This window comes from Lepisma saccharinum, chromosome 3 (assembly GCF_977018435.1).
Source record: "Lepisma saccharinum chromosome 3, izLepSacc3.1, whole genome shotgun sequence".
Classification (NCBI taxonomy): Eukaryota; Metazoa; Arthropoda; class Insecta; order Zygentoma; family Lepismatidae; genus Lepisma; species Lepisma saccharinum.
The window spans coordinates 13,503,261-13,527,459 of record NC_139231.1 but is presented as its reverse complement, the minus strand read 5'-3'; the positions used below and the strand labels follow the sequence as shown (position 1 = coordinate 13,527,459).

General features: G+C 38.4%; 1 protein-coding gene across 11 annotated transcripts in view; it reads right to left on the bottom strand.

Annotated features, from left to right (window-relative positions):
- LOC145984918 (muscleblind-like protein 1) overlaps nt 1-24,199 on the bottom strand; it is a 718,465-nt gene that overhangs the window by 268,240 nt on the left and 426,026 nt on the right. For 10 of the 11 annotated variants that reach the window (XR_014441375.1, XR_014441377.1, XR_014441376.1 and 7 more), the window contains exon 2: nt 18,191-19,575. The exons of the other annotated variant lie outside the window; for it this stretch is intronic. Coding sequence is in view for 7 of the 10 variants with exons in the window: in XM_083118308.1 (XP_082974434.1) it covers nt 18,191-18,376 (186 nt within the window). In the remaining 3 variants the exon portion in view is untranslated. The remainder of the gene's footprint in view (nt 1-18,190; nt 19,576-24,199) is intronic. 11 annotated transcript variants of the gene reach the window in all.

Genomic DNA, 24,199 nt, shown 5'->3' with positions numbered 1-24,199 from the left:
TTTTGCTCAATAAAACAACAGGACCTCTAACTTATTTTACATGGTCCAAAAAATGATAATAAGTACATTTACTAAATCGTTTATTACACCCACCACAATGCAATACGCTGTTGGTTGATTATTTTATTCTACTTTGCTTTTCTGACACTTTTGCCTAATCGCGAAGAGAGGATGAGTGATGATAGATGAAATTCATGAAGGTGCACTCATAAAGAACACCCACCTCCAGGACGGAATTCGAACCTGGGACGCCTGGCGTCATAGCGAGATGTGCTAACCACGAACGTCAGCCACACTGTTAGAAGTTGTCGGAAAAAAATACGGTTAGAATTAATGCGAATTCGTGTCTCTGTTGTGGCGAGAAAGGGAGGTAAATATAGTGTCCACAGACAATCGGAATATTCAACTGAAACAGACACTCACATATAGGTCTATAATTAAGTATTGAGACATATAAGAAAAACTTCCAAATGTAAACGTGAATACTTATCTTAAATAGAGATAAATATTGCTCTTGTGCGTGCCAATATATGATTACAAACACGGCCATTACAGTTACATTAATTACTGTTACCTGTGCAATAGCTGTTGATACTTTAAAAACGGCCATGGTTATTTTTTACGGTAATTGGATGGCAACGGATAGTGACGGTCTTGGACCATTCCTTCAGTCAACTCTTTTCAGTATGTAAACCAACGATAGCAATTTCCACGAGCCTCCAGCGTTAACATTGCCGTGAAATCCGCAAATACTCCAACGGATGTGCAATAATTGCAGAGCAAACCTCAAATTGCATTCCGAGCTTCATATAACAAGACAGCTCGCAGCCAGGAGAGATGGTAAAATCCATAAGCCATGTAACTTGATAAGAAGCTATATATATTTTCTCCCTCGCGAAGCAAAGACGAGCAAGAATAAATTATAGCCGAGTTACGCTACACTACAATTTCCTTCTGAGGGGATCCAGCGTGTAATAGCGATAAATCTTCGCTCTTAAGCGTCTCCTTAGAGAAAATCAACAAGGAGAATGTGAAGCCCAATACCCCCCTCGCCTCTCTCGATTCGAACTCGGTACTTTCGTCGAGATAAGAGCCGGGTACAGAGAATCCTCTTGGGGTATCTCGGCGGGAAGATTGCATCCTGAATATTCATAAGACAGATTCGCGATTTCCACATCGCACTGCCGGGGAATTCGAACTCGCAGAATATCCCCGCCCAGCCAGTATTGCGGACAATGCAATCTTACATTTCTCCCCTCTTGAGTAAAGCAGAGCGAGCGAATGCACAACCGCTGCCAAGACTGATTCTGAGTATACATTTTGTTGTGCAGTGATTGCTAGAAGACCTCTCAAAGCTCCGTGTTTGATCCTCGCGCAATTACGGCTGGTTTCGGAAGTTGTCTCGATTTTGAGAGCATCTGACAGAGACCTGAAAACGAGATTTATCCGCCCTAACGAGATATTTCTTTGAACAGAGTTCTAAAATAAGACCAAATTTCTTCCCAAAACAACATTCAATACGACATATAACAAAATTAACCTCGAAATCAACGATGAGAATGAGTGGACGAAATGGATCATCAAAGGACGTAAACACAATGATAGATCACATGCTTTATCCTGGGTTTGAACCTGTGATATCTGACGTCATATCGCGTTTCGCTGACCGGCTGGTTCTTGAATTCGATTTCGGGTACAGCCATATTCCACAGTGGTTCAGATCTCACTTCAAATTGTAAAAGCAGTCCCGATTAGACGATCTGCGCATAAAGTGAACTTAAGCAATTTTTGTAAACTTTGGCAGATATCAAAAACATCGTGTAAGGTACCATAACGGTTTTAAATGTAATTTCGTTTAATCTAGTGTGTATGTGCATTATGCACAATTTTATATAGACTCGAGATGTTGATATGTAGCATGACCCGTTTGGACCATTCGCACGGAATATGATAGTTCTATACTGGAGGAGGTTATCTATCTATCGGTCTTAATTAGCGTCGCTTTTCTGCCACGTGTGGTTAATCGCGACGATGCAGATGAGAAATGATTAAATATGATGGATGAAGTTGAAGGGACACACACATGCAGGAAATCCATGCCCAGGCCGGGACTCGAACCCGGATAGTTTGATTGGAAGAACGGAATTCAACTATACTTACCGGGCTCGCCCACAGACATTTATTTTATATCGCTGCTGATCGTGAACTAAATTTCCTCAGCCCTTTAGATCGGCACTCTAAAAGTCATATGCAAATTTAGAAATATCCTGTTTATCAACTAAGGTGATAGCAACAGAACATAAATAAGCAGAAATAACCTTAAGAAGTTTGGTTGCATTCAAACACCAGGTCGTCCGTTCGACAGTGTCGTTTAACAGTCACGTAGGGTTTTTTTTTCTCCCAATCATATTTAGTTTTCGCGAAGATCTTCCGAATTCTCACAAATTAGATCTGGTTAGTAATTCTACAATCTTTGCGAGGACTGCTACAAGGTGCTGTCGCCCAGATTTTTTAAATACAATATATAAGCTCACATGCTATCGAACTATTAACGACAGTACCCAAACCATTGACACAAAAAAAATCTTGAATATCCCAAGGGGACTTCCGAAGATAGCTAAAGTTTCAAAATTTGGGCATCTACGTGGGGTTCACAAAAAGCAAGAAATGAATATTCCGACACCTCAAACAAGAAAGATGCATGTCTCCTTACTAGTTTTTAACTACGGCAAAAGATGTTCAACTTTTACCTTAAACCTTGAATTTCCTAGTGTCGTTGATCGCGAACAGTACCTTCCAGAAAGGTCAAAACAATGCTAGCTAATATGCTTTTATCTGGTCAAGTCGTGACCACACCCATGTAACTCGAGAGTTAATTCCCCCGGGATTCCAGGCAGACATCTGCCACACCCACTTGTTTGCCTTGTGCAAGTTTTTACCCCTCCTTTTATATATAAAATTCTATAATGGATGTAGCGTGACCATATTATGTGAACTCTTGTTACTCTTAACACACCAAAAGCTTCTTGGAAGTAGCGATTTTTAACACCAAGGCAAAGTTGGCATGGGTTTGGTCAATGTCCTCCCAAAATCTCTATTAAGCCATTATGCTCATTACATGCACACCATTGTATATACCAACACGAAGACCAGAAGAAGCGGATAAAAATAATTGAAAAATTGTTAATGGGTCATACAAGGGTTATCCAAAAAGTAAATTCCTATGGGTAGGGACGTCAAGTTTTAGATTTATTTCTTCCTAAATTTCCATGTTATTATTATTAGTTTTTTTTTTTTTTTTTCAATTCGGTGTTGGGGCAAAACTCGGTGTTATTAATTTGAAATCGGTGTTATATTTACATGGGTTTTTATCGTTCCATCTATGCTTAACATTTTCACATTGCTTTAGTCCTGGAAAACGAGAGACAAAGTTTAATCTTAGTGACAAAAAAATATAAACTTAAGGGTTACATTTGTGAAGACCAAATAAATTTCTTGCATTTGGAAAACTATTTCATCTCATCGATCACTAAAAATACAATAAACATAAACGCCAAACTGCACAGAGAAAAATGTTTGTTTCGATTAACCAAAAAAATGGTAGTGGTGAACAAATCGTTTGTTTAAATAGGCATCACCCAAACAATTGTACACCAGTACCAAAAGATTTGGTCAAGTTCTATTTGTTTGTCGTAAACAATTTTTTGGTTACCAAAACCAAATATTATTTTGGTAAATCTAACAAAATGTAGCCCATTTGTTTAGGAAAACTAAATAATTTATTCATAATTACTTATGTTATATTATTCCATAATTATTTATGTTATAATCTGGCTAATTATAGCTAGGGTGGATAGTTTGTAGAAACTAACTGATGTCAAAATACACATTCAGAATAGAAAGTTCACATGAACTAACAGTTTTTCGAGCGTGTTTGTTTATCTGCGCCACACTTAGCTTTTACTTATATAGTCCAGAATCAAAAAGGTTGTTCATGTGAGATTCATTTTTATTCACTGCAGTGCATTTTCTTCTTTAATTTGTAGCTTTAATGTTCACACATCTTTCGAAGAGTGTATACAATCAAATGTACCATTATTTGTTGTAAAAAAACTTATGTTTCTTATACACATTTTGACAGAACCAGCGGCCGGTATAGGAAACTCAGTATAAAGTAAGTATATTCTGAGCTTTTTTTTTTTTTTTTTTCAGAATAATAGATTACACAACAACATAAAGACTCGCTTCGAGTAATTATCTATCTACATGACTTTCAATTTTAGACAAAGGATTTTCATACTACACTCGACGGAACTGGACAATCGTTATTTAAAATTCGAAAGCTTAACCAAACGTTTTGTTTCTCTTTACTTACATATGTATCATTTTGTTTACGAGTACCATATTTCGTCTGACCAAATTTTTTGGTATTCATAAACAAAATACTTTAGTAATTACAAACAACGTTTCGTTATCGGAAACAAAAAGCATAACCAAACAGCTTAACCAAACTTTTTTGGTAATTCCAAACAAACCAGTTTTTTTCTGTACGCAGAAAATAAAGCGTGACCATTTCTCCTCAATCGAACTTTCACAGCTAGGCTATAGAAATAACAGAACACACAGCACTTTTGGTAACTCTATTTGAACAGAAGTGTTATCTATAGTTAATATTGCATATTTCGCGATGTTTTTCACGTTGAAATGCAAAATTCCGTATTATTCTGAAAAATAGCATAAATTGCGTTATTTCGCGACTCCGAAACACAGAAAAATTTGCCTCCTTAACCTACCCAAATGTATTTTAAACACTTTATTGAGCTTTCCTTACCTTTTGGATGTTATCGTTAAAACGAAAACTTCACGTCCCAATTATGGGTCATTAAGGAAAAACAAAACTAGAGTATATTTGCAAACACTTGATGTCCATACATCCCGTACAGTACTTCTCGATACTTGCCGTAGTGGGGAACTACTTTTTGTACCCTTTCATCACAGCGTGTTGCTATGGTAACGGTTTATTTGACCTGTTGTCATCTTCAAGGAAGGATGCAGGATCCTAAGTTATATTTTTAGCAGCATCTGTGAGACAATACAAGCGTAGATAAGCTGAATTCACGAATCTGAAACGGAGGAGTCCAAATAAATCCTAAATTTTCTTAATGGTGAGCTTCTTTTACAATCTTTTGCAATAGAATTCTATGAATTTTGAAGTATAAATAGTTACATAAGGTAACCCACTCTTTATTCACAATTTTGCATAGAAGTTATTTTGGTCGGTTTTTCTACCATTCTTCAACGAAAAGTGTCACATTGCTGTGATACGTAAAAGGTGTGGAAAATGTGAAAATACGCCATTGAAAATGCAATAGCAACATCTTTGTGTCCAACTCACTCATCAAGTTGTAGCTTTCATAGATGAATAATGACGCCAGAATTTGTGTTGGTAGCAGAAGCAGAGAGTTCCCGAAGAACCCAAGAATCTTAAAACTAAAGCAAACATTGGTTACAGCTTAAGCGTAAGACCCGGAATAATTAGAAAAGCGCTCATTTAGTCGCCAAGTTTCGTCCATAGTAGCTCTCTAAGCCATTTCAATTTAACATGCGGGTGGAACCTGTGTGCCAGCGCGGAGTTGGGAATCAGGGGACAAACGCAAATACCAGATAATTTCGAAGAACACGTGATCTAGACGACGGCGTCCCCGAGGATATTACATTACTCAACCTAATGGAGTCCAGTTGTTTGCCGATTCTGACTCGGTTTAACCCTTGATTGGCTACACGCAACCTAGGCCGAAATTGTGGTATCACTTTCTGGTCTTTTCTAGATGTCTTTTGTCACTTCTGGGCCAAACGATATCAGTTGCAGGTGGCGCTACTGTTCTCAATCTGAGCGGAGACGTTATTTTGAGCACCATGCTCAGATATACGAACGACGTAACCATTTTACTCAAAATAGTTTCTCCGTGTCCACTGTATTCGTGTTATTTCACTATTTTGTGGTTTTCGGCTTCTGTGGATTGTCTGCATTCACATGCAACTGCTAATACTTTCCGGCTAAGTGAAGTCTGTTGGTCACCACATCCAACTAAGTGATGAGTAGACCTCAGATTTTTAGGTTCCTAAACTAGACTCTAAAAATTCTAGAATAGGTTCTAAAAACCTTAAAATACGTTCTAAAAAGCCTAAAATAGCTCCTAAAAATCTAAAATTAGGCTAAAAAATTAAAAACTTACAATAGTTTAAATTCCTGAAAAATGCTGATTAGCTATAGTCACCGGCAATGAAAATGTAACACCTATATCCTGAAATACGCACTATGTTGCATAATGTTGTGTGTGTTGCCTAACCCTACGGCGATGGCAGAACTTACCATTGGAAATTTGCTATTAAAATCCACTCTTCGCCGTATAGTTAGGCAACAATCGTTTTTCATGTTATCCACAGTCAAACTCCGCAATTTTGTCTGTGAGGAAACCCTAAATTGCGAGGTCTAGCGAAAGGGGAAACGTGGGCAGAGTGATTCTCGGGGCTCAGAAGATAGCGATGAGAAGCTGTGTAGTGATTATGAATTATGATAGCAACTCGGACCAATCCACCGATGAAGATGAACCTATATTCTGTCCCGAGAAACTCTGAAGCAAGCGAACGAAGGTCTTTGCGCAAGTGGTGACTCGAGAGGGCTCCACCAATGAACGCGTGAGATTGAACGGGATTGCTTGGAGGGGGAACGACTGGAGCTACTAACCTTTAAAGGAGCGTGTACTGCTTCGCCCACTCGCTCCTCCCCTTCTTGTGCAGCCTTGCTTCAGAGATCTTCGGGATAGAGTATAAATTGCTCATACTTTCTCCTCAATATAGCGTAAAGAATGTATAAGGTATGCTCAAATGAAAAGGAGACTACCGTTATATCTAAACAATATTATATTACAGAATATTAGCATTACATAATATGTGACGTACAGTGTGGCCACAAAGTCCCTTTACTCCCGAACTAAATGCGTGTAACAATGTAAGATGGTAAGATATTTAAGATTTTTACCTCCCATCCTGATAACTGATCAGCAGTCGGAAGGTAGCTCTTGGTTCTGAAGGGTTGTTGCGCTATGGATTATTTTTATTATTGATACATATTATACAATAAATATTTATAAACTACTTAAACTACTTTTTATTTTGATGAAAGTAAAAATAATCGAAAAAATGGCCAAAACCACAAACTCATATGTGAGCGCCATAGTCACATGTGTATAAACCGTGTTACGGTGGAACACATGTACAAACGTAAAGTGCGCTGCACCTTTTTAGTGCTAAACCGCAATAGCAAAGAAACATGGTGTACCACATCGAAGGCCAAGGGGAAAAAGGTTCATTCGGAAAATCCTCACGGGACCTGGTGATCTCGCTGCCAGAGTTCAAGCATCTCTCTCGGATCCCACCAAATTATATCGCTACGGCCTTGTTCAGCAGCGACCATGTTTACAAAGCATTAAAATGCAAGCCGCGATATCGAGCTAGGTAAAATTGATGTTCTAGGGAAGCATAATCCGCCGTGATTGGTTTATCAGCCTGAATCGTTGCAGATAATCGAGATACCACCATGCTGTCATTTTTTCCACAAACACAGCACTATTATCCGAACTCTATCGTGCATAATGCATATAGATAGGGCGATATTTAGCCCGAAAATTTCCATCTCCTCTGCTGTACTGGTAAAATCTTTCGTCTGCATTAAATATGATTCTTACTAGAAAATATAACTCATTTAATGCGTCTCTTTATAACATCTGCACCATTCAAAATGTTAATCTCTCTCTTCATGTTATAACTATATATCTATAAGTTATTGCTTATTTGTTATTACATATTTTTGTTTTCTTTGTGTCTTCGACAGAGGGTGTTAAATCGCCGACTGTAGATCTCGCCACCGAAGTTTTCTGGTTCGAATCCTGGCCTGGGCATGGGTGAAGGCACCTTATATCTAATCATCGCTCATCCTTATCGCCGCGATTAGTCAAAAGTGATAGACTGGAAGCACATTGTACAGTGGTTCGTATCCCACTTTAAAACTGTCAATGTCACAATATACTCCTTTTTTTCACATTTTCTAACCATATAAAATAGTTCTCAAACCTACATACAACAAATTGTTATGCTATACAATTATACTATTAATTTATAAATAAACAAACTAAAGGAAATTATCCAATAAAGAAAATTAGAAATATTTATAATTAAAAAATACAAGAAAACTGTTCGCACCTAGCATGTGAGAAAGATACATTAGCTAAATGAGGCACGGTGTCAGTTTTCATAGGGTAGTTTCCTAGTTTGTCGTTTAAATGTGGACAAATGTGGCAAAACCTCTCCTCTCTGCAATGCATGTGTGTAACAGAAGCTATATTGTCTGTGTTAACTTAAGTCCTTAAAATCCAAGGGGAAATCATAATTCAACGTTTCGCTTAACAGGCCAAAAGTATTGAATGACTTCAAGAACTTGATGGCACTTTGGATCACTTTAGTTCATTTACCTCACAATGGTATTTCGAAATTGCATGAGGTCAACGATGTAAAAAATTTTATAAGTAAGTATATTTTCTTTTTCAACAGGAAGTTTGAAGGAAGATGAAAAATCTACTGCACTGTATACGGAGAGGGAATCGATAAATATAGCGTTTGCTATGAAGTCGTGACCTAAAACCATAGTGGATCACGAACAGTAAAGTTACTAAAAGTACGATATATCATTTATAGTTTTTCGGCTACGAACCCCAGGCATTTCTATTCACCATAAAATCGTAACAGCATGGAAAGCGCAGAACTGAGCAGCTCTTCAGGACCTCCCAGCCTCCGCATTCATTTTTAAGATGTTTCCTATTCTCTGTCCGAGCGCTAAGTGATGGCTATCTGCTCCGGGACATGGAGAACGGCTTTTGTTGCGAGAGGACAACGGGGAAACCATCCAGCCCCTTTTTTACAGCATAATATCGCATGTCCCTTCCCCATTTCGCGTTGCCATATTCTCTGGGTATCAAAAGAGGGGGCCACGAGCTGCACTGCAATAACTTCCGTATCGCGTAACAAAAAAGTGAAAATATCTCGCCACAATAACAGCGCAACAAAACATGCTATCAAGATATGCCCTCTGCCTGTTCCTGCATGATTTTGTTCCTTCTTTAAAGAATCCCCCTCCCCCCTCTCTCTCTCTATCTATCTATCTCGAAAGTAGAGGAAGACAGTCGCTCAGAGCAAGACAATTTTCAAATACATTCCAGGCTTTACAGGCAAACTTTTCCAAATTTTCATTGGTTATCTTTTAACGGTGATCCGTATTTGAGAAACTTATTTACAACACCGTGTCATGAAAGTTGCTTTCGATTCACTTAATGTTATTCTAAGGAATACTTATTAGCATTATTCTTCTTAAGTTATTGTTAAATATCTGCAAAAGGTCTCTCAAACAGCAAGTTGAAAATGATTAACATTCAATACCTTATGCCAGAGATAACATTATTTGTTGCACCCCCACCAAAAAAAGGGGGGAAGGGGGAGAAAGGAAGCAGTACTGTTATAAACATCAGGATTAAGTAGTTCTATTAAATTACAAAAAATAGCATGGTGTATTTTGGCAAATGAATAAAACTGAAACATGCAAACCTTCCTATCTTTTAAATCCATATACAATACCCGATAAAAAAGTAACTTTTACCAAAGTGCTGCTACCTACGAGGGACGTTCATTAAAGATTTCCCCTGAACCAGATCCCATGGACGGAGATAAACGAAAATTGGTAGAGACATTAGTCCTTCTCTACATAGGAACCACCAATGGCCACACACTTTTCCCATCGCTTTATGTACCCGTGGAGACCTTGTTTGTAGAAGTCTGCAGGTTGCTTTAGAAGCCATGACTTCACCTCAGAAATCAACGTCTCATCGTCGTGGAAGTGCGTTCCCTTCAGAAATGACTTCATGGTTGGGAAGGGTGAAAGTCTGATGGTGCGAGGTCTGGAGAGTACGGGGGATAAGGAAGGATTTCATTTCCACAGGACCGTGCTTTTGTCTGGGCAACATGCGAGTTGTGAACTGGAGCCTTGTCTTGCAGGATGCGCGGACGCCTTTGGTCAACATGACACGCCACTTGGTTTTGATGGCCTTCCGCCATTTCTGCAGCAGTGAATTGTAGTATGTCCTGGTAATAGTGGTACCCATCGCCAGGAAATCCATAACTACTCCATGCTGGACCCAAAAAACCATGAGCATCGCTTTGCCCGCTGAGGGTTGGACACGGGCCTTCTTTGTTGGTGGTGAGTCAGGATGTTTTCATTGCTTTGACTGGGCCTTGGTCTCTGGGTCATAGTGATGGACCCACGTTTAACCCTGGGTAATTAGTCTGTCAAAAAATTCCTCCTGGTTTTGCAGACACCTTCCCTGTGCACATGGTCATGGATGATTTTTTCCACAGACCCCACACTGATCTTGACATATTCAGCTAGTTGGCGAACGGTTATGCGGCGATCCTCCAAGATGGCGGATTTCATTTGCCCAATCGTGTCTTCGTCAATGGCTGACTGGGATCGCCCGAGGATGGGGGCTGTTTCTACTGAAGTCCGACCACACTTGAACTGACGATGCCAGTACTTCACTACGTCATACGATGGGGCATCCTATCCATAGGTCACTTTCATCTCACCAAAAGTTTTCTTTGGTGTGCGGCCTCTCAAGTAATGAAACTTGATGACTGCTTGGTATTCCACTGGATCCATCACTACACCTTGTCTCAATTTAGTACTTGTAAGACAAAAACTAAGAGGAGTACAGAATTGCAAATTACCTCATGACCTATGCACATATGTATCATTACACAAGTAAAATTTCAGTATTCTACGTTAACTAGAAGCGGGTCAGGGGGAATCTTTAATGAACGTCCCTCGTACCTACCAAAAAGCGACCATTTTACAGAGGCATCCAGTTATACAATACGTTACCAAATAGTTATAAAAATACTGATGCACGGTGTTTAACGTAAAATGAAGAGATTACTGTTGGAAAATACTTTATGTGCAACTAGAGAATTTCAGGGATTAAATAGTTTTATATAGGTCTAGCAAATTTAGGCTGCATACTTACATTTATAATTTTGTATTTCATATATTACTAATGCACCTAGAGATAAAATTACTTTTAGTACGAGCAAAAGTACATAAAATAAAGAATAAGAAAGATCAAAAAGATATTTTCAGGCAAGATTATGCAAAGTAGGGGCATAGTTCTGATCCCACTTTAAACTGTAGGTCTAGTCCCGATGAGCCTATCTGTGCATAAAGTGAACTAAAAACAAAACTCGCCCCAAACTTCAAAATTGGGATTTAAGAGATGCGTTACGAGACTCGGAGCAACATGAAACGAATGTGAAACATTAAAACCTATGTTTTAATACAAAGGGACAACAAAAGGGGAGCATATACAGCTTACATGTGATGCATTGAAGCGAATCAAATAAATTAGCTTTCTGCGTATACGAGACGTAAGAAAGCAACTAGTAAGATTTTCTCCATCTGCAAAGACAGCTTCCATTCGGCCTCCGCAGTCCTTTCGCTCCGGATGCAATTTCCGCTCACCGATTTCGAGAAAAATGCCACCATTTATCTCGAAAAGTAATCTTCCCTCTCGGCTTTAATTGCTCTCTTACTATTTTAATATTTCAAATGGTATTGCCGCGCCACAATAAAAGTTGGGAGATTTCTTTGGCTCGCGTAGATTATCCCCTCCCACGGAGAGCGAATACAATCAGCCTTCCTGCAGAGAACAAATTTTAAAACCCGAGGAAATGACTGCTTTATACGCTTTGAATTCAACGCTTCCGTACACCCTCGACTAACGATTTACCTTTTCAGAGGCAATTTCAAACGTTCTGCCGAGAAGTGTGGTAATTACGGACATCGAAATAACAAACATCCAATTTCCCTACGGAAAGATGAGTGGTGGAGAAAATGTCTGAAATTCACCAATAACCCATAAAACAAACACAGATCTTAATTGGTTAATGCAAAACACCCAGAAAACGTGATAATTTATGCAGAAAAACAGAAGGATGTTAAAATGTAATTGGAAAGCGTGTAACAGACGAGAAACAAATGGTTTTATATAATCTTCCAAAACGACACCAGTTTATTCAATAACGGTTTGCCAGTTGTGTACCCGCAACAGTAATACATGTTTAGGCACAGACATAACAAAAAGGTTTTCGGCAGTAATTTACAAGTAGCTCAGGGAGTTTGATGCAAAGCGACGTGAAAACATTTTTACATGTGCCTGTCCTATCATTGGAAAAAAAAAACCTTCGAAGTACACGATGTTCCATTCCATATTTATCAAATTGGAATCTGTTTAATTGATAATTAGGGAGAAAGCTCAGTTACTTTCTTCTTCCTTTCTCGTCTTTGAACTCAAGTTCTTCCAAATCGAAGCTACCAAGCATAACTTTTAAATCCGAACGTTGTTAACCCATTTCTCGCCATTACAGAAGTTTTTCGACATCTTGGGCCATTCTGAAACAACCCATCCTTGATAACAAAATGACATGAAATGTTATGTATGTATGTAGTATGTGTATATGTGTATGTATATATATATATAATATGACGTTAAAAATAAATGAAATTATACAAGGACGTGTAACATTATTGTTTCACTTTAATGTTTAACAATAAAATCTTATCAACTTTGATGAGAGATTTATAAACAGATGTATACCCAGAGGTGTAATTTTGTGGTTATGAAGATAATGAGAATAATAATCTACTACGACCGTTAGAGTAAATTCCTGCTGGAATAGAGATTTATTTGTCTCTGTCATTTTAAGCGTCTTTAAAGCGAGTAGCTGATATGTGAAAAACCATTAAAACCTTTATCCTCCCCCTTTAAGGCAATTTAGTAACCCTTTCAACCGTCTCATCCAATACAGCTATTAATGTGTTTTCATATTTGTAATGCTAGTCACTCCTCAATGCGATACAGGGAACTGGTTTATTATTGCGCACAGTGTTATGAAAGAAATATCCAAAGGGTTAAACTTACTTCTGAAGAGCTTGTCTCCTGGCTGCACTCCGAACATACATCTTTCGGATACATGTTTTGATGTGTCACTTAATTGCCAGCAATACGACGACATTCATCATCTGTATAATTCAAAGCACACAATGGCCAAGACGGCGTTTCTGTTAGGTATGACTGATTAAAATAGAAGTACCTAGGCTCCTCGCCGACAGTTTCTACTCTCGCAGAACGCACCGCTATCCGCTTTCCGACCGCAACTTCTTCAGCTGGAGACGTGTGCACTTGGGAGGACCGCCTGCATTGGCCACCGAAGCGTCGAGTCTTTCAAGGACATCCTGTCGCGACGAACGAAAGGTATAGCGCCGCCACATAAAAAATTAATCGGACAACTGTCCCGGCACATTCCTTCGCGCGACAGCCCATATCCATTTCACGCTGGCCACACAGAGTATATAAATTAATTCCACTGTACCTGGTTGCGACCACGTGTGGTCGTCGCTCCTTGCGACTATTCAAGAACTGAAGTTCGATCCATAGGCGCTAACTTTGGGGGAACAAGGCACTTTATATCACAGTAAGGTACCACCAACATTCACGCTCAAGTAAGATTTTTTATTTTAACCGAACAAAGAAAACAGCATATATTGAATGCGTTGGTAAGATTTCTATCTCTGAGGCATCTTATTCGTATACTGAATCATCTCAGTTATGCAATTCATACAAAACGTTGAATAGAACATACGTAATAGTCTAGTAAGGGATAACTATCAGAATCTCTTTGCTTATATCCAAAGGATAATAATATTATTCTCATGATATCATTAACCATTAGAGTAAGAAGAATGTTGTATTTTCATTTTCCTAATACTGTGTCACCCTCCTGATTCTTTTAACGTAATCGGGACGGTGAGGATGAATGATAGGTGAATCATGAAGAAAATGCGCAAAGGAGTATTGATGTCCTAGTCGAGATTCGAACGCGGAACCTTAGGTGAGAAATGGGTGTTACAGCTTAATTAATGTTTTCTACGCTGACTTGTTTAAGTAACTTTTGGGGCCCTGATGACTTAGTGGTAATGATGTTTCCTTGTAATCATGGGGGTCCCGCCGACCTCTGTGGCAGAGTGGTTAGAATCCAAGCATGGGTGTTCTTTCATCAATTTCATCATACGTATCATCACTAAACCTCATCTTCGCGATTAGCCAAAAGTGGCAGGAAAGGGAAGTAAAATAAACCAAATCAATCATGGAATCCCGCGTTCGGTAACAGGTGGGACACATTACACAGTAGTTCGCATTCCCAATTGAACTGTAGGTCCAATCATCTAGAGTGTAAAGTGGACTTGAAACAAACTTGAAGTAACTTATTTACTAACTTATAATTTATGACAAATTTCCAATGTTTTTAACTTATTTATCATACAGGGGACATACTTAGTTAGGATTCTTGTAAGCTACTTGAATGTAATATCCTGTTCGGCGATACCAAAAGAGAATATTTTGCTGAAGTCTCAAACGTTACTGAAGCACCTCATTCTTAAGGACACGCACAGAAAATGGTCCATCTCCGAGAAAAATAAGCTAGTGTATTGGCTGTAGCAGGTGCGAATGCTTTAGCTAAGAGCAGATAATGATGGCATATCCACAGTCAACTGAACAGTGGGGGCGGAACGTTGCAAGCAGTTCAAGCAGTGGGAGAACAACTACTCACATCGGAACGTTCAATATTTTCCAAAAGCATCGTTTCCATTCTCTTCAGCATCCACTTTGTACCATGTAAACTGATATACGAACATGTTATCCCCGTCGTTTCGGACCCGTTCTGCGTGGCCCACAAAATCCGCCTGCGAGTAATAGAGGGGAGGCGGTGAAGTGGGTGCCAGGAAGGTGGGTTCGCCGAGCCTCGGAACCATCTGTCAACCAGCTTGTCACTTGCACTGAGCTCCATTCAGCTGGGAGCAACTGGTGGCCGTCCCGGGAGTAACGCGGCCAATCCATACGTCTATAGAAAAATCACATTCGCATTTCGCCTTTCTGGGTCCAAAAAAGGACTGACCGAGAGAGGTTTGACAGGATTGAGTGAAGTTGCTGAATCGCAACACTCCTCGGACATTCCGATGGTAACGTGTACCAGAGCGTGGTTCGTCCCGAACAGATAATAGATTAGGGTTGTGAATTCTATCGTGAGAGGAATTCATTTCAGGTTATCATTTGAGGAACTGTGCGGTTTTATGTGACTCGTGGTCAAAGCCACGATGTTCATTGCCATTTCTTCTGCATTTTCCTACCATACATTTCGGAAAGGTCCTCCCTTGCTAACCATTAATAAAAATAAGCTAGGTCTAAACTTAACTAAATCTCCGACATTCCTAAAGCCGAAGGTATATCGCCGCAGCATCATCTGTTTTCCACATCTTCCCATCTGAGGTCCGCACACTGGACCGACCTTACCAATTTTCTTGTCCATCTTCGTCTTGGCCTTTCTACGGGTCTCATACCATCAGACTTCCCAACAAGAACCCTGTAAACTTTTATATTCTCTCCCATACGTACTACATGACCTGTCCATGTAGTCTTCTTGATTTAATTATTCCAATAATATCAGGGGATGAATATAGCTTATCCACTTCAGTATTATGGAACCGTCTCTAAGATTCGACTATGAAGACTACATACTTAAGTGAGCTTTCTACATATCTCATATGTTTTGACTTTAGTTGGGAGCAATTTGTTTGATTTTATCATAATGCACCCAACGGGATAGCGATCGTGTATTGCAAGTAACCAATTTAAGGTACCTCAAGTTCGGCACAATGAATCTCCGAAAAGAAGTGAGTAGTCAAGTTGTAATGTAAACTCGAAAAATTCCGTTTCTATTTTCCATATTTGTACATAAATTAGGTTTGGGTTCATATTTGTTATTTTTACATATTTCCATATTTCAGAAGATTTCTCAACATATACTCCATATTCGTGCAATAACGTACATGTCCCCGCGTGACCGAAAGAGTTGATGATTTTTTTGCGAATAACAAAGTCCTGTTTATTTACAATTGCCAACAATAGAGAATAAGGGCTCAGGCATCGGCCCCTGGTTGTTACAAACATTATTTTGGTAACATTGGAAGAGAGTCCCAAGTCGAGCCCATTGCTAACCCCTCCCGACAGCAGCGCCAGAAGCAACGATTTAGTGGCACACGTACGGGATTCGCTTCTGATTTCTCTTCAAGAGAATCACAGTAATAGTTACAATGCCGAGGCTGGATTTTATGTAGCTCATGTAGTGTCTTATATTATTAAGAAAGTAAATTTTTACAATTTTTAAGTCCATATTTAACTCCATATTTTGTGAAAATAACTAAATATCCATATTTTTGTGAAAATAACTAAATATGTGTATGTATTTACATATTAACACATTTTTACTACATATAAATCCGTTCACTGCTGATGACATTCTTCTTTCACTCGCCAAGCACCCTAAGACGACACGACTACCTGGACTCGCATTAAATATTATTAATTCCAATATCTACAGAAACTAAAGCCACGAGATGAATTACCACGTCTGAAAGACCTGTTTTAAAATTAACCCGAACTATATGTATTAACATAAGCGAGCCTCATAGCTGGGTCGCTTCCTCGTTCGAAGTGGTGAAATAAATATGAATGGCGACAACAGCAAGCCATACAACATTAACAAACCTCAAGATCCTGAAAGTTGGAAAACATTTGAAAGGATTCAGTAGTTCCATGTATGTTTACGTTGTTCACAAAGCTGTATGTCGTAAATATTACTAAACTGCAACTGCAAATTAACACATGATTCCTGTTTTCCTTGGTGTTCTGTGTGGAAAGGATAGTTCCTAACATCGCTTGGATCTATAAGGTGTTCAAGTTTGTGGCAATTCTGAAGCTTTCTTTGTTACCATTTGTATCTAATGTGAGTACCACAAAATAGATATCTAAAGTAGACACTACAAAGGTTGTCTTCCATAAAGCAGAAAGTTGTGTAAGAAGCTAAACTGTAAGAAAAGGAAAATCACATTCACTATGTTACGTACTTGTCATTGGCATTCTGGAACGTAGGTTGTGTGATATTGCTTGATTATCAAGAACTACTCATTGAAGGAGACAAAGTGTAAGTATAGTTTTCGTTTTCTTTTCTACTGCCTCGTGAATTTTGTTTTTCTTACTTTCTATATTTGAAGAAAATCGGGAAGTCTTCTTGGTTATGCGAAAGTGACTAAAAGTTGAAAACAATATGTGCACATATCTATATCTGGAGCAACGTCTCAGCGACCATTCAGTCGCATTTGAAAATGATGTATAATTCGAGACAACTAGGGCACTTCAAATTATATCATCTCTACTTAACTGACTTTACTAGTCATGGCTAAACTTCCAACCTACAAGCTTAGGCCTACATTATAAGATCCATCATGCAGTAACAACCTGTAAATAGCAACATAATGGATACAACTCTACAAAGGTACACTCAGTCTCGATAATCTGTGGAACAAGGGCGCATATGATGGTAGAGAAGGGGAAAAGCGATTGGCGGAGAAAAGCAGTGCGCGCTGCTGAAAACGGCTTAGCTGCACACTCATTTTCCACTCCACACACTCACGAATTCATTCGTCAAGCCCTCTTGGGTCCTACTTGAGCAGAGAACTTGTTTTCGTTCGCTTTATCCAGAGATTCCCCGGACAGAGTGAAATTAGGCATTTCTCTACCACAGGTACACTCTAAAAAATATGCAACCAAATTGGTAGCAACAGAACACTTCTTTTGGTGTTAATCTAGAATTGGCGTTCTTTATCACCAACTTTGGTGTCTTGTTACACCGTTTGCTATCAATCCATACCAAGTACGGAGGCATTTAACACTCGATTAGGTGTTGTGTTACATCAATTAGGGTGTTACACCACTTTTGGTGGAAACTCAGTTGCATATTTTTTTAGGGTGTACGTAAACCGTGCGTTTACGAGAGACTTTTGAAGTTGATGTTCTGGTAGAAACGATGCTGTACATGAAGATTGAGACTGTTTCCGCGCACAAGTCAGCCGATCTAAAGCATGCACATAATACAGAAATATGAATGAGAAGGAATCAGAAGAGAATGTACTTACTTTTATGCTGTCGTAGCAGGCGGTGACGCGACCATTCTGAACCTCCACGTTGGCGGGCGGATGTGCAAATTTGCATTCGGTGTCGGGCCTAGTGCATTTGTTTCTCTGGAATTCGCGGCAGACCTCCAACTGAAGCCACCGGGAGTCCTTTCCGTTCAGCAAGTTGTTCATGTTAACCATGGCCATAGTCCCGTAGAAAAAAACACTCACACACGCAGACGATGAATGTAGAAAAACACTATTATTTCGAGCACAGCAGTTCACTTAACAAGTCACTGCCAGTTAAAATCAATCACTCGGGGGGGACAAAGTCAACCGCCAAAATATGCTTCTAAATGCACTGAAATCAGTTATCTTCGCAAAAAAAGATCCACAGTAATAACGTTTATAGTTTCTCCTCTCTGCGAATTTCTGTCTGTGTTCTTAAAAAATCACTGTGAACATATTATGGCAAACGAAGACTAGTAACGGAAAATATTATTTAATTATCAATATCACTGGACCAAGAATATCACCGTGTCATCAGTCACTAATGCACAAGAGTCTGGAATTTCCAAATTCCAGGTCGAACTTATAAAACTACAACAACTACTATATATATATATATATATTTATATATTCTCTCTTCGCTTTTTTCTTCGAAATAGCTAACTAGTGTATTTCGACTAACCTACGTTGCTTGAGTTCTTGAGAAGACGATAATGTTCCTCGTAAATTCAATTAACACTTTTTACTTGACTTGTTGCAATACTAGATACATTAAAAGTGTATTCTGTGTGTGTTTCTCGTAGTTCCGAAATTGAATTCTTTACACTGGTTTCTCAAGACGAACGAACTACTTTGATGTTCTGTTCTCGTGGTGTTTGACTTGTAATACTCTGGGTTGCGATTGGCAAAAAGGATCCCAGATATAACTAAAGTTAAATATGGCTGGACGCAGTTTTTATTTGCCAAAAAAATTTAAACTAAATTCGTCGGATTAGAATGACTTTTACAATGTGCTTCTTTTAGAAGTGCACGGATTCTCTTTTTGATATCAGATTAAAGAATGCTGTGGTGTTAAGTGTAGGATTTCTAGCTTTTTCTCTCTTTTAGAAACATACAATTCATTTGTGATTTTTAGTGTCGAGGAAGTGGTGCAGGTTGTTTTAGTGACTGAAACAAGGAACCACGTATAGCACACAAGAAGGGTCGGAAAAAAAGCAAGCAACTGTGTCGGCTGCAGCCCAAGCTAAAAATGTAGTAACAAAGCAGCACGCCACTTGAACTGTAAGCCTTCCGGGAGGGGGGAACGGGCGGACGTAAGCTAGCGCATGATTGGCTGGCCGGATGTAACAAGCAAGCTGGTTGGCTGGCCGGTGTAGCACTCTCCAAGGGTAATAGGTCTGCAAAAAAAGTGAAAAAAACCAATGACACTGATTTGCTGCTTCAGAAACTAGCACGAATAATACGTATTATGCAGCAAAATTAGTTCTAGCTTTACACATATGCATAACATGCTTCTTAATGTTTTAAAAACAGAAACAGCATTAAACAGCTAAATCACCAAGAAATGGTACGAATATTTTAACACATTAGTAGGTACCAAGATAAAAGGATGAGAGCATTACGTAACAAAAACACAATTAGAAAAAAAGCTAGTGGCTTTGCTACATACATAAAGGAAAATCACTATACACAGCCCAAACCTTGTTAGCACACAAAAAAAGTACATCCACACCAGTGTAATTATATAGGCACTCTACAACAGCATGTTACACATTACAAGTATTATACAAGTACATATTTTGCATCAAGCAAGAAATTACAGAACACTACGATTAAACTGTATCTAACTTTTGTTACGTTTAAATGTTTTGGAACAGAAATGTATGTAATGTGACAAACAAGAAATGTGTGTGTATTATATTTAAGAGCAGCAGTTCGTTTGGAACAACAATGTCTTATTTAGACTGTTACCTCCTTTCAACAACATGGTAGGATTGTGACCAGGTTAATTAATTTTCAACACCGGAGATGCTATACTTTTAACTTTTAAATATAGATGATCGTGTGTAAAAATATTCAGTTACATTTGATGACAGATAAACATGTTTAGTCATACTACATAAGTTTCCAAAAACTGAGGGGAAAAAGTGGGAGAAGGCCCTCTACTCTGTACAAGTTATGCGGATCATCAGATGAAAGGTGTCCTGAACGTATGTAAATTTCAAATTATTAGCCAAGATGTTTGGTAGAACAGCCTAGATAATTCTCTGTGGAGCTCAGTCCGTCGAGTACCACATTCAGCTTATACAGTGCGTTCGTTTTGGCTCTGGGTCGAGATAGCGCGTGAACAACTCTTATAACACAGGTTATATAAATATAATTGTCTACATGTTAAAGATATGTGCGTAAATAAGCGAGCCGTTATGGGACGAAAATGCCGGCATCTGCGCCATGTCACGCGCTATCTCGGCCCAGAGCCAAAACGAACGCACTCTGTCATTGATAAGGGCACTTTTACTGTTTGGATAAGGAGTTCACATATAATTTTACGATTGTCGATATGAAATTGCAAATGTTTTTCAAAAACATGTATGGGTTTCATTACCTATTTAATTAATCTATGTACATAACAAGTAAACACAATGGGTTTCACTTGGGAAAAAACTTATTTACTTGGACGATCGGTAATTTTACCGATACACAGATATCGGCCGACACCGATTAATCTGGTCGATCATATTAAAGTTACAGCATTGCATTAAATTTTAAAAATTGAAATTAAGGGCTACTTTGACATGGAATATTCCATATATATATATATATATATATATATATATATATATATATATATATATATATATATGGAATATTCCATGTCAAAGTAGCCCTTAATTTCAATTTTTAAAATTTAATGCAATGCTGTAACTTTACTCTCATGACTAAACAATTTAAAATCATCATTTGTATAAAAATTCAAGTATTATACATAATGAAGTTGGAAGTGTTTTACATAGTGTTCATTTATTTTAACTTTTATATTTACTTTTGTTTCGTATTGTTTCCCACCCGTGACACCAAAAGCAATTAATTTCTCCTTTAAATGTTACATTTCCCCTTCAATTCCACTAGAATATTCAAAGGTCAATTACCTTCTCTCTTTGTCAAAATATTTTTTTTTCATCATTTGAAAATTCACAGAAATTAAAATAATATTTTTATTAACTAAAGAGGAAGTGTTTTATCTGGCCAACCCCTGACACAAAAATTGTTCAATTATAACTTTACATCTGGGAAAGTATTCTAAGGGTATTTATGCATAATCAACCATGTTTAGTCTCGTAATTCATTGCACACAAACTGCAAGAAAAATGTTGCTTAACTATCTGTAGAATAGTAATATATCAAAACTGTAGTCGGTGAGAGAGATTCCTGAAACTTGAAGAGAGCATCGGGCCGTATGTACTTACTTATGCCGTTCCCAATGTGTTGCCGCAATGAGGGTTGGCCACCAACTTAGGTAGGAATGAAAACCGCCTTGAATTGTGCTACGGCTCAAGCTACGAAACTCGATTCCACTTCGGAAACGAGTCAACCCGGTGGTGGTAGAGGCTTCTGACTTGTGCCTCGCGTCGGAAGACATCATAATACTCATTCTAATCCCCCTTCTCACACACACACGCACAAGGGTGTACGGGCTCGGGAGAATTTCTAAATGATCCCCGTCAACAGGAACCGTGGAGCTTATTCTTCGCCTCGAGTATTGAAAGGTCTGGAGGGGACAAAAACGGATCGGGAAACAAAAAAATCAAAAGGAGGATACCTTACCAGTCTTTCGCTTAGGACTTGTCCATTATATATCGGTTTTTACTTAGGTTTTTGCATATGAAAAGTTTGTGTTGACTAATCTGCACGTGCACCAGGGGCTGCAGGACATTTATTTAGGACTTGCGACTGTTCCGCCCATCCAAGTTCCCAGGCCGAGCCAAACAATACCTTCAACTTCTCTTTTGGACGTCTCATTACAAGAAGATTATGACCGCACATCCTATTGCCTTCTGTAACTTATATAGCTGGTTTGAAAAGCGGAGGCTGGCTTTGTTAGAATTTCATTTCTGAGTTCAGTGAATCGAATAACGACCAAACCTGTGTTCCCAACAACAAGCTCGCGAGATCATTATATCATATCGCGCAGAGTATCAAGCAGCCGTAAGAATACACATGCAAATTAAGATGCAGTAAGAAGGCATATATCCCATCACAATTTGACAGCTCTGCAACGCTATATGAAGGAACGTTATTGTTACGATCAAGGACTTCACCCATAGCAACAATATTTAAAAGGAAGAAAGGAGCGCAGTCAAATAGAAAAATCAAGAATGAACGTTCCTACAAGTCTTACGAAAATAAAATCCAGTAACGAAAAAAAATAAAACTTTTTCTTTCAATTATAAAGGCTTATTACAAATACCATTCTACATACGGCCACAACAGGTATTTTTATCCCCAGGCGCTCATTGGTTGTCAAGACGAGCAGGCACCAAAGTAATCAATCGGTAGGGAAAAGGGAAAATTTCTTGTTCCTTTACAGCTGATAATTTGATATGTATTCTACTTGTCTGCCATACATACATCAAAGTGTAGCATGTAAACTGTCATAGATAAAGTATTTCAATCTTCATTATAAGTATTTTTAAATGAGTGTTCAAAATTAGAATACTGACGAAAACTGAGAAGAGACTGGTTTTGTTTCTAAATTACTAAGAAGTTGTAAGTTAGGATACTATTAATAAATCCATCAAAAAATGAGGATGAATGATGATAAGATGAAATGGATAAAGGGTCATTCACAAACGCACATAGTACACAACACAAATCCCATACAGGATTGTACTCGCCGTGCTGTGAGTCCAGACGCCAGAGCTTCATTAGTCTGCAAAATGCACTCCAGGTTGTACTACTTGTATGCAACACATCATGTTTAAAATAAACATAGAAACGCTTTGATAAGAATTGCAGTCAGAACTCGTGATACAGGTATCAGTTAAGATAGATATAATAGGCTTTGCAAGTGAAATGCACGACCAGCCTTATTCACTGTAAAGTATTCACTATTATTACTACAATAAAAATTAGCATTTAATGTTAATTGGATATTTACCACACAGTACTTATAACACTACGTTTCTAGCGTCTAGAGTCTCTCACGTCTCCAGATGAACAAGGGATCGAACCTACACAAACCTATGATTTCACTACAATCTGGTGCGTTTACCAACTACTCCACAGCGCCCAGGGAACTCTATACTACTTTTGCTCCATTTAAAATAAATTAGAATAAATTGTTCACCAGAAGATGAGAGAGGAGATGCTGTCTGTAAACGTTGTGTTAAAATAGGTAGGTGAAAGTAGTATAAGAACTAGACAATGGGTGATTTTCTTCCATTTGAATTACAACCCTTTATGAGTCTTAACTTTATCAAATTCATTCCAGTCATCATGCATATTGTCTACCCATCTTAATTTTGGCCGTTTGGTCTTTTTCCTAACGAATTCCAGTTTAATACTCTTCGTGGTAACCGCAAGAAGGGCATGCTCTGTACATGTCCTACTTATTTTATTATCTGGGCTTTAATATATCTCACAATATCTGGTTAAAGTTACCCGTGTATATGAAGGCAAATTTAGGGAATGTGGGGGTAGGGCCCTGCACATTCTCGATCTCGGCCACTTTGGAGGTGATGTTATCAGCACCACGCTCAAACCGGCATTTCATATGATTTTCATTTCTGCTCCATTTATTTGATTTTCTGATATGTTATTTTGTATTCTCCAGATTCTATTTGCTTCCTGCACTGGTCCATAATTCCCTTAGAATTTGTCCTTCAAAAATTCTGAGTCGATTCTCATCGCTACATAATGGATAAATGTCTCAATTGAAGTTGCACGCTAATAAAAAAAACCGTTGTCACTAACATTCAGAGAATTATTAAAATCGTATTTTATAATTATAAAAGCCCTTGA